General features: G+C 37.9%; 1 protein-coding gene across 1 annotated transcript in view; it reads right to left on the bottom strand.

Moving 5' to 3' along the window:
• Nucleotides 1-14,293, bottom strand: part of NSD1 (nuclear receptor binding SET domain protein 1) — a 79,216-nt gene that overhangs the window by 48,989 nt on the left and 15,934 nt on the right. The window contains exon 3 of the mRNA XM_081319994.1: nt 128-263. Within this exon, the coding sequence (XP_081176120.1) occupies nt 128-263 (136 nt within the window). The remainder of the gene's footprint in view (nt 1-127; nt 264-14,293) is intronic.

The raw sequence follows: 14,293 nt of genomic DNA, 5'->3' as shown, positions 1-14,293 counted from the left end.
CTAGCTTAGGAATGTTGTTTCTATTTCTTCCCTATCAATTGATCATGCAAATAAATCATTTACAAAATGCCACAAACTGAATGATGTTCATTATACCAAATTGTACAATGCAGGATGAGTAGATTACCTTTCATTTTTGAATGCGTATCTAATACAGGATCATGACAAACTTTACAGGGCCACCACGGGCGTCTGTTGAACTTGGCCCATACAAGATCTCCAGCTTCATATTTCACTGGAGCAGGTTTCTTCTTGGTTCGGCCCTTTGAAGAAAAACAAGAAATCACACCAAATCAGCTGCTGAATTAGTTCTCATCCCTCCTCATTGTGAAAGTGCACCATACGAATTGGAAATTAAAATAGTCAAAAGAGTATTTCATTTCAAGGTAGACTTAATTACAAAATTTTGTATAGAGTTAAATGTTTTAGCTGTTTATAACATTTATGTTTATAAGTAATACATATATAACATTAATGTTATAAATTACATATTGCAAGATTTTATTCCAGAAAATCAAAGAAAAGAAGAAAATCAAAGAAGGCACCAATATTGATATTTTGGTAAATAAATCTTATCAACTAAACATTTTAAAATCTGTGAACACACCCTAACTAGTTATTTCTGCTCTCCTCTGAAAGGAAAGAGCTCAGGTCTTAGCCATGATATTGCCAATAAAAATGGGGAAAGGAACTTACTTCTATTACTGACACAAAATATTTGATCACTGAGACCCTTTGTATCTTAATAGAGCTTTATTAGTAACATCTTCCTTAAGGAGACTAGAACAGTGTTAGAAAAACAGTTTTTATTAGCATGAAAGGAACAAGGACTTGGATCCAGAATCTGCCTTTTTAGCAGATCACAGCACACACAAATCAGAAGGCAGCTCAAGTATTAAAGATTCACCACTACAGTATTGTAAAAGGAGGTAGCAAAGTGGCAGACATCAAAAATAATGTACCCAAACAGAAATTCCTTCCACTTAAACATACCATGATCAAAACCAAGCCTCCCCACTTATCCTTTGGGAAACTAAGGGTGTTGCTATGAAGAACTCACAGGCATTCAATGTATCAAATTCAGCATAAGTGTAATGTATGCAAAAAATGCATCTTGGGCTTTCACTTAAACTGATTCACTTAATAAATAAATACATTTATTTATTAGATTTGTTTGTTGCTCATCCTGCTGCAAGGTCTATAGTGCTGATATGGATTTTATTTACCATTTTAGCCTTATATCATATATTCACCCATCTGAAGGGCAACGAATCCAATGTTATTTGCTTCTGAGAAGATATGCATACGATTGCACTGTTCAGTAATCATAACAGCTTCCATCTTAACCTACTAAATTATTGGTGTTATTTTTCTGTTAAATTAGATGCTCAATCTAGATATGCAACCTCTTTTATAAAATGATTCCCTCCTTTCCCTGGACTGTCCCTGAATTTTTTTTTTAAAATATTCTATAATATCCTTTAAACTGGTGTAATTGGTACATTACCTATTATGGCAACAACTGGTAGAAATAATTCTCCGATATAAAAGCCATGCTTGTTTCTATTCAGTCAAATAGATAGAATCTATTTCACATGTGCTGTTAAAACGTCCCACTGGCAACTGAACTTACTTTTCCCAATTGCTATTCATTTAATATTGTCACTGTGACCAGAATACCATTATCCTTCCTTTGGGTGACCACTTTTCAGAAACTTCTAAGAAAGTTGCAACATTTTTATCCAACAGCTATAGCTCTTAGAAACCATCTGGTTCCTCCCAAACGCTATTGTTAGCTGTTCATTATTATCTCAGGATCTTCGTTCTTAAAAAAATATTTTACTATATTTATTGTGGGGTTGGGTCTTTTGGGGGGGGATTTGATCTTGGGCTGCAAATAATAAACCCTGAAATTTAATTATCATTTTAGGATATTACAATGTGACCATGATAAATTAATTACTTATATAGATTTCTGAACTGTAATTAATATTTTTAATGGCAATCATCTGCATAATTGCAGGGAAATTATATATGGAAAAAGGAATGTTATGCCATCTGAAGCAGGAATAATACTGCATTCTCTGAAGAGGTATAACCCAGTTAATTGGAGTTGGGTGACCAATAAATGTAAAATAATAGTAGTAATAATAGCAACAACCCCCTTCCACGAGGGGGCACTCTACACATGCCTGAGGACAAGCCTTTTATTTGCTGAGCAGCCACTAGAGGTCGATGCTTGGATGCAAGTCTGTTATTGTCTCTAGCTTGAATTTGGACGCAAAGTGAGGCAATTGTTCCTTCTTATGACCACTAGTCATGAGCCGGTCTGGAACTCTCGAGGGACTTCCTGTCCGTATTAAGAGGACCAACCGTAGGCTATAAAACTGTGTCTGACAAAGGTTAATTTGCTCTTTGTTCCTAGTTTATAGCTAGAGTACGATAAATCACTTGCTTATCCAAATAAAATGCTTGCATAGCTTGCTATAAGTGTGAATCAAAGTCTCTCTCTGTATACAAGCTTTCACATGCGTTTCAAATTTGCAGACAGTTTAAGCATTTCCTACTAGGTAAAATTATTTCCAGGATCCAACTTTGTTACCACAAAACTATCCACTAATTTTCCTTCCTTTTGTTTCTTACCACTAAAGAACATTGTCTTTTGCATAAGAATAAAGGGATTTCTATACAATCAACTTCCTATTTTCAGGAATAATTTGTTTACTTCTTTTAATTCCAGAAACCTCAGAAGCTACTTTATATTAATATTATCACAGCATTATGTGCAGCCTCAACCTCTAACTAGACTTCATCTAAAACCTGGTCCTGCAGATGTGGACTTCAAGCATTTTCCCTTGCTCTTCCTTCTTTCTCCATCTCTGAAATCTTGCGTGCTGGGAAAGAGATCAGAATATTTCTAAAGCCTGGTTTTGTGTCTTTGGCTTAATAAAGCAATAGCCATAAAGCAGAGATTGGAATGTAAAAAACAAATTATCCTAAGTCTGAAAAAAAATGTGCTTCAAATAAATAAGCAAAATCAGAATTAGAAAATGAGACCATTTTATGTCCTATTTGCAGTAAGCATGGGAACCTATCGGGGCTTCCAGAATGAAGAATTAGAGGTATCAGAATGTCTCACCAACGGTCATGTTGACTCTAGCAACCAGAAGATGCCGTTGATCAATGTCTGGAGAAAGAGATGTCTTCCCTTTTGCCTTACATAATATATTTTCTACGTTTATGACCAGGCTTATATATAATTATTTCAACATAAGGATTTTGTTTTTTTACTGGGGGATCCTAGCAGAATAGTAATTGCTAGTCTGAAGTTGATTTGTTGAAAAGCATTATAAAAACACTTCACCAACTCTGGCATATTATGCAACATCTGTCAACATGTACATATATTGTAATTATTGTTTACAAGTTCACAAGCATTACTGGCAATCTTCTTGTTCCTACTGGCATATCAAAGGAAGATTGTTACTTTCAATTCTAGACATTTCCTTTGTTAAGGATGTTCATTTGACTCCACTGTTAGGATTATGTAAATATACGGTAACAACCCCCCCCCTGCCCCCCCAATGCACAGTTCTATAAACTATTTGCTGGACAACAAGAAAAAGCAGTCTCCTCTTGCCTGGTAGGATGGAAAAGAGAGAAATTATAAATGTTGGATATTTCTAGTGGAACACAGGAAAGTTTTGGATAACATCTAACAGGAAATACCAACTAAGGAATGACTATAGCAGGCATAACACATTTGAGCTAATGTTTGCAAAGATTCTCATAACACACTATGTAAAATTTTAAAATCAACTCTATCATGGCTTTGCATAAATTATTCAACCCTGCTATTATAGCTTAGTTTCATGAGCAAATTCAGCTAATACGGTCAATTCAAGAGATCACTGTTAAAAACCTTGATTTCAAGTATTTATGGGATAGCGATGTTTGCATAATTATGTACTTTCATGGGTGTGGGTGTGTATGTACATAAAATAATTTTTCAATATGGTAGAAGCAGACAAAAAAAAGAGAAAATGAAAAAGAAATTAAAAATTAAAAAAAGAAATTATAAAATAGTGCCTTCCAGGTTTTCAAAAAAATCTTTGTCATTTTATTCTTTGACCAAATTGGTCAGCTATGCCATTTTTGCAAGTTCAGATAGTTTTATAATTCACTGTAGGCATTTCTTTGGTTTTCCAAGTTTTTGAATACAACAATTGCCATAGTTACTATGTAAAATATTAATTTACTTTATTTTTTTAATTCCTTGTCCATAAAATCCTGTAGAAATATAGTAATTCTGATTTCATCATATTAGTCTGCAATAGTTTCTGCATCATTGTATGGATTTACACTTTTTTGCTTTTTCACAAGTCACTATGCATGATAAAAAGCCCTCTTCCTTTTCACAATTCCAACACTAGTTTCATATTCATTTATATATTTTAGATAGTTAGCCTGCATCATATACCACTGACGGTACTTGCCTATTTTGGCTTAGTGCAATATGTGATCGTATCGTGTTTTAAAATTCATAATGCATAATTCAATATAAGGTTCTTCAAATGCGCAATGCAATTTCCACAAGTAATGATGTACCTACAAACATATCTCTTGTGATTCAACAGGCTTTACGTTCCATTCATTTTTAAAAGATTCTTTTAATTAAAAAAGTAATTAGGAATCTAGCATAACACAATGCAGAAACAGAAAAATCTAGCTTTATTTTTACAATATTTCCAAGATAAAGCTGCTTGTAAGCATTCTTAGAAAATAGAACTACGGTGGGCAATGGCTAAAATGCAGGATGAGAATTGGGGAGATCTAGATGCAAGTAATAGAAATAGCCATAGAAATTCACAGGGTGAGTCTGGGTGAATTTAGAGCAACCGCCCTTTCACAGCCCAACTCCATAGGTTTGTTAGAGCTATAAAAATGAGATGGGATATAAACCTACCAAGTATATAAGGAACGCTTGTGATGACATATGTAGGTTTAGTTTAGTATAGTATATTAGAAAAATGCAATAATATAGAACTACAACATACTACTACATAGATAATCCTTGACCAGTTAAACCCAAAATTTCTGTTGCTAAGTGAGACATTTGTTAAGTGAGTTTTGTCCATTTTATGACCTTTCTTGCCACAGTTGTTAAATGAATCACTGCAATTGTTAAGTTAGTTTCAAGTGAATCTGGCTTCCTCATTGACTTTTACTTGTTAGAAGGTTGCAAAAGGGGACCACATGACCCTGGGACACAGCCACTATCACAAATATGAGTCAGCTGCCAAGCAGCCAAATTTTGATCATGTGACCATGGGGATGCTGCAATGGTCATAAGTGTGAAAAATGGTCATAAGTCATTTTTTTCAGTGCCTTTGTATCTTCAAACAGTCATTCAAGGATTACCTGTAGTGTAGTAGTGTAGAATATAGTTCATAGTGAGTTTAGCAACACAATGTAGGTTTAGCTTAGTATGCAGATGATATCCATTTTAGCCATTACTGTTGGCAAAAAATTTAGATAATTTATAGCAAAGTTTATAGACCATATAATGCAATAAGGATTTAGACTTAATATATTAAAGACAAAGGTAGCCACGTTGGGCAAAAAAATGAAAATTATTCTGTATTACTTTTGTATGAAAACGCAAAGCAAATTTAAAAAATGAATATGCTTTGGTAGTTTACTAATTATGGGAAAATGGATATGTTGCTATGCAAATACTGGCAGCAAAACAATGAGTAGTACGTGGCCCGTTATGAAGTGATGTTTAAGAAGCAAAGCTTTGCATGACAAAGTGTGCTTTATCTACTTCGTTGTGTGAAAGTGTGAGTTAAGAATATTAGGAAAAAATAACAGTAGAATGAAGCAGAAATAGATATTTCTGCAAAGATCAACTATTATTTTATATTGCAATGGAGTTTAGAATGGACAAATGTGCCGCCCTCACCATTATCAGGTGAGAAATAATAAAAACTGAAAGAACCAAAGATAAAATAATATCAAGAGTCTAGATGAAGACAGCCAGTATAAATATTTGTGCATCCTTCAAGCTGACAACAAGCACACTGAAGTCAGGAAGGTGGTTAGTGGTGAAAAAATCATGAGAATGAAGAAGATTGTAAAGTCTAAACACAATGGAGGAAATACCGTCAAGGCAATTGACATATGGGTAAGTCCAGTCATTAGATACACATCTGCAATAGTGGTCTGGGGTCAAACAGAACTAAAAGCCACAATGAGTAAGACCAGAAAAAGAATGACAGTGAATAATGCCCTTCACCCATGCAGCAATATTGAAAGGTGTTACTTACAGGAAAGCATAGGTGGGAGTAGAACATTACAAATACACCAGGCGGTTGAAGAAGAAAAAAGGGCATTAGAATAATATCTGAAGGACAATGAAGAAACACTGAACCTACTAGATCAGGGGTGTCAAACTCAATTTCATTGAGGGCCGCATCAGCATTGCGGTTGCCCTCAGGGGGCCGGGTGGGTATGGCCAGGGTGGGCGGGGCGTACTGGGTGGGCCTGGCTAGAGTGCATATGGCCTACTGGCCTACTACATCGTTCACATCAAGGGTGCCTATGGGGGCCTGGGCAGGAGTGGGACAGATCTGAGGGTCTCTGGCAGAAGGGTCTCTGGGCCAGGGCCAAGGCAGTGGGGGCCATTCCCTCACTGTTTCCAGGATGGCTTCGCGGGCCACATGAAACCACTTTGTGGGCCGGATCCGGCCCCCAGGCCTTGTGTTTGACATGTCTGTACTAGATCATGAAGGCTTAACTGAGAATTAGAGAGACCAAACTGGCATACAAAGAAAGACCAGGTGAAGAACAGAAAGGAGACACAGCAATGTAAAGTATTACATGGCCAGTACATTAAGAAAGTTGCCGCCAAAGTAGATAATAACAAGAGCTAGCAATAGGTAACAGCAGGAAAACTGAAGAAAATGCAGAGAGGCTCATTCTGACTGCACAAGTCCCAAGTCTTAAGAACAAATGCAGGCAGCGCCAGAATTGAGAAGTCAGCTACAGACAGCAAACGCCATCTCTGCAAAGAAGCTGAAGAAACAATGAACCAGCTAGTTAGATGCTGCAAGATCACACAGACAAATGGAATGACAAAGTAGCAACAATACTGCACTGGAGTATCTGCAAGAATCACCATTTATCAAGAACTGGTAAGACCACAAAATAGAGAAAATAAAAGAAAATGAAGAAGCTAAAATGTTCTGGGACTTTAGAACTCAAACAGATAAGCACACTGCCATGTAACACCCCAGAATTAATTACAGTTAAGAAACACAAAAAAGTCTGCATGGTGGATTTTACAGTACCTGCAAAGCAAAGGGGAAACAATTGGAAAATTACAAAATACAAAGACCCTCAAGTGGAGGCAAAACAACTGTGGGAAAAGAAAGCAAAGATAGTACCAAATAGGAATGGGCACCTTTTGGGTTCAATCCCAAAACAACTGCAGCCCCACTGATCCACCAAGTAACAAAATCGTCATCAAAAGGCAGCTTTACTTCAAACAGCTTACTTCCTGAGATGATACCTTTAACATCATCAAACAACATCTGACTATTGCAGGCCCTTGGGAAGGACTCAATAGGACTCAAAAAAAAGAGTAAAGATGGCAGAGATAATAAACCCAAATGGGAACAAAAAAGAAGGGAGACTTCAGTCACGCCCACTAAACGTCTGGATAAAGAGCCAGGTCTTTGGGATCCTTTGAAATAGCAGTAGGGTGGAGGCCCTTCAAATCATTCCACAGGTCTGGTGCTATCAGGAAGGCATGCTTCTCGGGTCCTGATAGACTGCATTGTTTAATGAAAGGAACCTGGAGTGTGCCAACCCTGCCGGATCAGATCAGCTGGGTAGATGCCATGGGAGCAAGTGGTCCTTCCAGCCCTCTGTCATGTAGGTTCTTAAAGGTAGCAACAAGCACTTTGAATTGTACCTGGAAACAAACTGGCAACCAATGCCGTTCCTGAAGCAGAGGTGTTATATGGGCATACTGAGACATAATGAGCACCTGCCCACACCAGTGCATTCCGGGCCAGTTGAAGAGACCTCAAAGTGAAGTAGTTAAGTACAAAAGGCTGTGTAGGATGTGATGATATAAAAATAGAAAGGATAGAAAGTTATGGAGAAGTGTAGTTAGTGGAGCCGGTATAAACAAGATTTAGCTATACTTCCATTTTTAAAATCTAATGTTAATGTTTAATCTAGCGCAGAGGTCCTCAACCTTGGCAACTTTTAAGATTTGTGGACTTCAACTCCCAGAATTCCCCAGCCTTCTGGGAGTTGAAGTCCACAGATCTTAAAGTTGCCAAGGTTGGAGACCCCTGATCTACTGTTTTAATTTCTTTTGTTCATTATTTCTCACTTATTTTTGTGCATGGGTTATCTAACAACATAAATCATGAAGAATAACTTCACCAGTTTATTATCTTATAAACAAATATTTATGACTAACAGAGCCAGTGCAGCAGCCATTCTTGAATAAACAATCTTTTATTACAAAGTCTTTTATGACATAATCCACAGTAGGCTTTCAAAATTCCTAGGGGTCACAAGCCAAAAAGATGGCCATTCCTTCTCTGCATTTTGTGAACTGGGTCACTGTGACTTGCTATTTTATGCTGAGTTGTGGCTTGTTTTAATCATAGCTTGAAAATATAATAGTCATATAATGGCCTAGCAAGATTTCTGTCAAGTAGAAAAATTAGATCTCATATCCCTCATAGAAATTACTCATATTCAGGTAGCTAAATTACAAGTGAAGGAGAACTAAGTTTCTTCTTCTTTAACAGTTGTGTAGAGAAAATTTCAGAAGATTAAATTTGCAAAGGATAACTGAAGCACAAACTTTTTTTTGTATCTGCTCATCCTATTCTAATATGAAGAGCATGCGAGTATTCAGCTGCAATTCTATGTTACAAGGCTTAAAGTAAATAATGAATTTTAATGGGAGCTAATTCTGAGTCAACTTTGTACTGCACACTCCTTATTTCTTCTCTAATCTTGTAGAAGACATAGCATGTTACCTCCAAACATACAAATTCCTTAGGATTCAGAAATTATGGCTAATCCAAACATTCTACTAGCCTGTACTGGGGTCCTCGCCAACAGCTCTTATCATCTTTGCTTGCTAAATGATTATGCTGGCTGGGGAGTTGTAACCCAGCGTGCCAGGAAAATATACATTGGAAAAAGTTAACAAGTAGCTACAATTTGGAATGTTTAATGGAATTCCTTTACATAATAGTTCTTCCTCAACCAACAGAAATATAGTACTTGAGTTTTAATTAGAAATACAAACAATTCAGAAAAAAGATGTTCCTACTGAAATAGCTAGCCTTAAGTGGGAGATTATACAAAGTATCGGTCTATGATATAGCCTTTCACGGGGGGGGGAAAACCCTTTATCAATTTTAGTATTTTTTTAAAGACTGCAACAATCACTAAGTGAGAAATTGCAGTAACCCAAAAGATCACATTACACTGACCATTTCCTCTGGTTTGTCCTATTGAATAGAGTTAATCCTTCTTCAGCAACTGTTTGGAAGTTATGGCTACAATGAAAAAGTAGCTTTACAACCAATTTGTGCATTTATGACCTTCACAGGTCTGTAAAGCAAAAGAAAGCTGAAGTAAGATCATAGACACAATCGTTGTTTCACTTAGTGACTTCTTTGTTTAATGACCAAGGTGCAGGTCCCAACAGTAGTAGCTAAACAAGGACTACCGGTAACACAGAACAATTGGTTAAAGGTTCTTCTTTTTATCTCTGTATCTTTTGAATCTGATTTAACTCTGTTGTCACTTCTTTTATTCAATAGGGAATGAGAGTTTATTGCTTTAATTAGTGTAGGATTATCCCCTATCTTAATTTTCATCATACTTAAACTAACATGTTATTCATTGCTTCTAGATGACCTTAACTGTCTATAAATACTTCCAGGTCCCATTTCAATTCTTGACAAGAGTACTGTACCACTAATTTCCAATTAGTCGTCTTCTTAATTGCTTATCTGTTGTTTCCTAGCTGACATTTTTTAGTTCTCGAGTTGGCTAGAAGCATCAAATACCAAGAAAAGCTGAGTGGGAGCAATTAAACAACATGTACCAATAGGCTTGCTTCTTCATATGAGACTAGAGTTCTTCTAAATTTTGACTTACCATGGGAGAATGGTTTTATCTTCTATGCCTTCCCAAATCAAAGCTAAATTTTACTTTACTTGGAATTTTACAGCAGCTAGTATGTAGGACATAAATATGACTATAATTGGTAAGCCAAGATTGAAAATGTATTAATTATGGCCTCACCTCAAATTCCAGAGCAAATGAACCACATAAGTAACACAATACTTCCTTGGTTAGCTGCAATTTTTGAACAGAATCTAACCATGCAAATCTCTATAAACAATTTGCTGATCCAAAATGTAATTCCCTATAGCAATTACATCATAGTTGAGAATTAGCTATATATTTAATGCACACAGACACATACTACCCTTCAAGTTCCATTATATATCCAACGTATTCTCCCCAACACATTTGAAAATATGTTCACTTAAAAATCACACACAGGTACCATTCTAATGTGTTTGGAATTCTCCTATACTAGATAAAATTATGACATTAATACAAGATTAAAATATGAACTCATGGCAGAAATTAAAAAATCAAGCCTAGCCAAAAACTTTCTTTTGAAATAGCCCACCTATCCATAGCTATAATTATTGCACATGTTCAAAAAGTACTTCATAATGCACGTTAAACTGGTTTTCAGCTCCGCTGAGCTTATTGAAAGCACCAATAATTGATGTTTGCATAAATTAATACTGTGTATTATCTACAGGGAATATTATTCCTATAGCTTTCTCTTTTTCTCATTAACTGATTTTCCTTGCTCATTAGAGAGGAGAGAAAATACCACACTCTGTAGCCCCCTATTGCAGTGTTTTTCAACCACTGTTCCGCGGCACACTAGTGTGCCGCGAGATGTTGCCTGGTGTGCCGTGGGAAAAATTCGAAAGATTTTTAAAAAAAATGTCCGCCCGAAGAAGCCGGGGCCACATGAGACCGGGGCTCCAGACAGCCCGCACCGTAGTGCTTCGGAGGCGGCGAGGCCGGCAGTTGCAGTTGCAGCAGCTGCTGCTGCTGCTTCATCGTCGTCCTCCCCGGTGCTTCCCTCACCGCCGCCGCCACCTTCGCCGCCGCCTCCTTCTTCTTAGACAGCTCGCCGGGCAGAGCGCATCCTCCATCCGCCTGCCCCGCTCCGCCTGCCCTGCACGTTGGAGGGGAAAAGTTCGCCGGAGGTTCACGAGCTTTCTCTCCTACCCATTGCCGGCTTGCCCAGCGTTGGGGTGAGCCTAGGACCCGGGGAAAGGAAGCACCCCACTCCCCGCCGCCGTTGCCTCCCCGAGCGGGCTTTTCAGTTCGGTCTCTCCGCTGCCCAGGCTGCTTTCAGCTCCCTCTCGCCTCGCAGCGCCGCGCTCCAGTCAGTTTTGCAGGCTCAAGTTACAAGTCCCGCAGACGGCGGGGCCGGGTGCCCGCAACTCGCTGGAAGCAAAAAAAAAAAAGTTGTTTGCATCTCTCGCCTTGCAGCCACCTTCCTCTCTGCCCAACTCTCTCTCGAGCTCCCGGGGAGAAAAGGGGAGGGGGCGCCGTTGCTCACTACCACAACACCCCCTGGAGGACGGCCGCGACGGATCGGGCGAGGCGGTGGGATCGTTCGAGGCTTCTCCGAACTCTGCTCGAATCCTTCCCTGGTGGCGGAAGACGTCATCGACCTCCTTTCCCATTCAGCGCTGAAGAAAAGGGCGGGAGAAAGTGGTGGGGGGGAAAGGGGGAGATGGTCTCCGTTTCCCCAGGCCGACTTTTTTCTGGCCGAGAAAGGCGGATGGGCTTCGGGATGACATTAGCGCCCGCAAGCGCTAATAAAGCTTTAGGCCGCCATAATAATGATAAATGATTACATTAGATTTTTTTTTTAAATGATTAGCTAGCAAACTAGGGCTTCCTTGTTCTCAGGGCTGTTTGGGAAGATACAGTATTTCTGTTTATAACGAAAAGGAACCTCTCTTAACTTCCCTCTGCTTGGCCTTAAAGCAGGGGTAGGCAACCTTGGCTCTTTTATGACTCATGGACTTCAACTCCCAGAAGTGCTCGAAAATTACTGGTGAGAAGAATTATTTTCTTTTATGGTTTCAGGAACCATTAATGGTAAAATTTTCAGGAACCATTAACGGTTAAATTTTTTAACATTTTCTAATGGTGGAGTGCCTCGTGATTTTTTTCATGAAACAAGTGTGCCTTTGCCCAAAAAAGGTTGAAAAACACTGCCCTATTGAACTGATATGGCATTCAATGGTCACAATGGTGTCCCCTTCCTGGTTTTATTTATTAATGTGGATTAAAGAATTTTCATTTTTTTTAAAAAATGGAAGTATGGCCACAAATCAGTTACAAACAAGTTCCTTCTGCAAGAGTAGGACTTCTATAGTGTTTTAAATTGTTCAAACGTTAATGCTACAGATTGGACCAGGACTGTTTTGTAACTGGCTTTTAATTAATTCGGTGTGCGATTGGAAAAAACTGGGGGGGGGGAGGGAATCAGGGGCTTGGTAGTATCTTGGACTAATTTAGAGCCTCTGTGAAATCTGAAAAAGTGTTCTACAGAGTAGAGAACTCAGGACAAGGAAAGAGATGGTACTGGGATCAGTCCCCAAAGAGAAGGCTGGCAGGGATGGGTCCTCTTTTTTCTGCTAGGAGGAATACTCCAAGAGGAACACTGCTTCATCCAACCAAGCCTCTGGCTTCTTGTATCTTATCCCCATATCCTATCTCAAACCTACCCATTCGACAGGCAAAGGTGCTGACATTAGCTTGATTTCTGTTCTGAACTTGTATACTACTCTCCTTATCATTATGCTCTAAAAAGCTATGGTAACTTGTAGCCACCTGAATAATTCATAAAGGTTATCTTCCAAACTTAAAATTCTGTGACTTGATATTTTCATGGTTATGAAAATAAAAGGGGTCCCAACAGCAAAGCTATGTTTATCCTAAAGAAATGTGCAATTTTCTTATAATCGAAATGTCACTCACTGGTGGTAAAAATTCCACATACTGCTAACAAACAAACATTCTTTGAGAAAGCAGTTAATAATACTGGAGAAGATATGACATGAACAAAGTGCATATGGAGACATTTTTGTGCAGGTACAGAGAAGTTGAGAACTGGACATGGGAATCAAAAACTCCAGATGACCACTAGATTGTAGTAAAGAAAGCTCTAACCCATTCTTGCCATCCGATCATCATCTAGGTATTTGCAGCCAATCTGATAGCCCGCTGAGAAGAAGCTGCCACTGAGTAAGCATTATTTAGGATCCAGGCAGTGCATTTAATTAAGTAAGAGCATTAAGTATCGAAGTTATAATTTGGCAAACACATAAGACAATCATAAATATTAATACTATACTATAGCTTTAGTCCAATACACCTCTGAAGCATACCAGAGTTCCCAGCTATTGTGGATTCTCCATCGATCATGCTGGAGAACATACTGGTTACTAAGGAGAAGCGCTTTTCAGCAATGATGTTCTTATCATCACAAACAAGTTCTAGAAAACAGACATGTTCAAAAGGCTACCCCCTTAATTTACATGTTCTGATATCAATCCCTTTTATCTATAAACATTGAAACATATTTAACAATGTTAGGAAATGAGGGACACAATGAAAGTAGATGGAGGGATACAAAGTGACAAATAAATATAACTCTAGTATATACTAGTAGAATGGGGTGATCAAGTATGTAGATTTAGATTTGATTCTCCAAAGCCCCGCTGATAATAATAGGGAATGTGTAAAAAGGATAGGTTCAAATGTAATGCTAAGCTTGAAAGTAATTTTTTTTTGTTCTTGAGTTATTGTGATTATATAAAGTCAATCTTATGGCCTAGCTGTAATGTATTATGTGTAAATCAGATAGCTATGGTTTATTTCAGTCAGATAACTATGTTTTTTTAAAAAAAAATCCTGGGTTAGCTTTATTATATATCTTACAAGTTGCAAAATGCCCTTACATACAGAACAAAATTTTAAATGTCCTACTTGTTTTAAGATATCCCCTAGCACCCTTCCTAAAAGGTAAGAATGGAAAACATGGTGCAATATTTTTTTTCTGTGACCTTTCACAAGAGTTGACAGCTGTAGTTCTTTATCCCTTTTATAGGAACTCTGGCTTGCATTAAATTCA

The sequence above is a fragment of the Vipera berus genome (assembly GCF_964194415.1).
Source record: "Vipera berus genome assembly, chromosome: 2".
Taxonomy (NCBI): domain Eukaryota; kingdom Metazoa; phylum Chordata; class Lepidosauria; order Squamata; family Viperidae; genus Vipera; species Vipera berus.
Note: the sequence above shows the minus strand (reverse complement) of the source record. Positions and strands in the feature narration are given on the sequence as shown.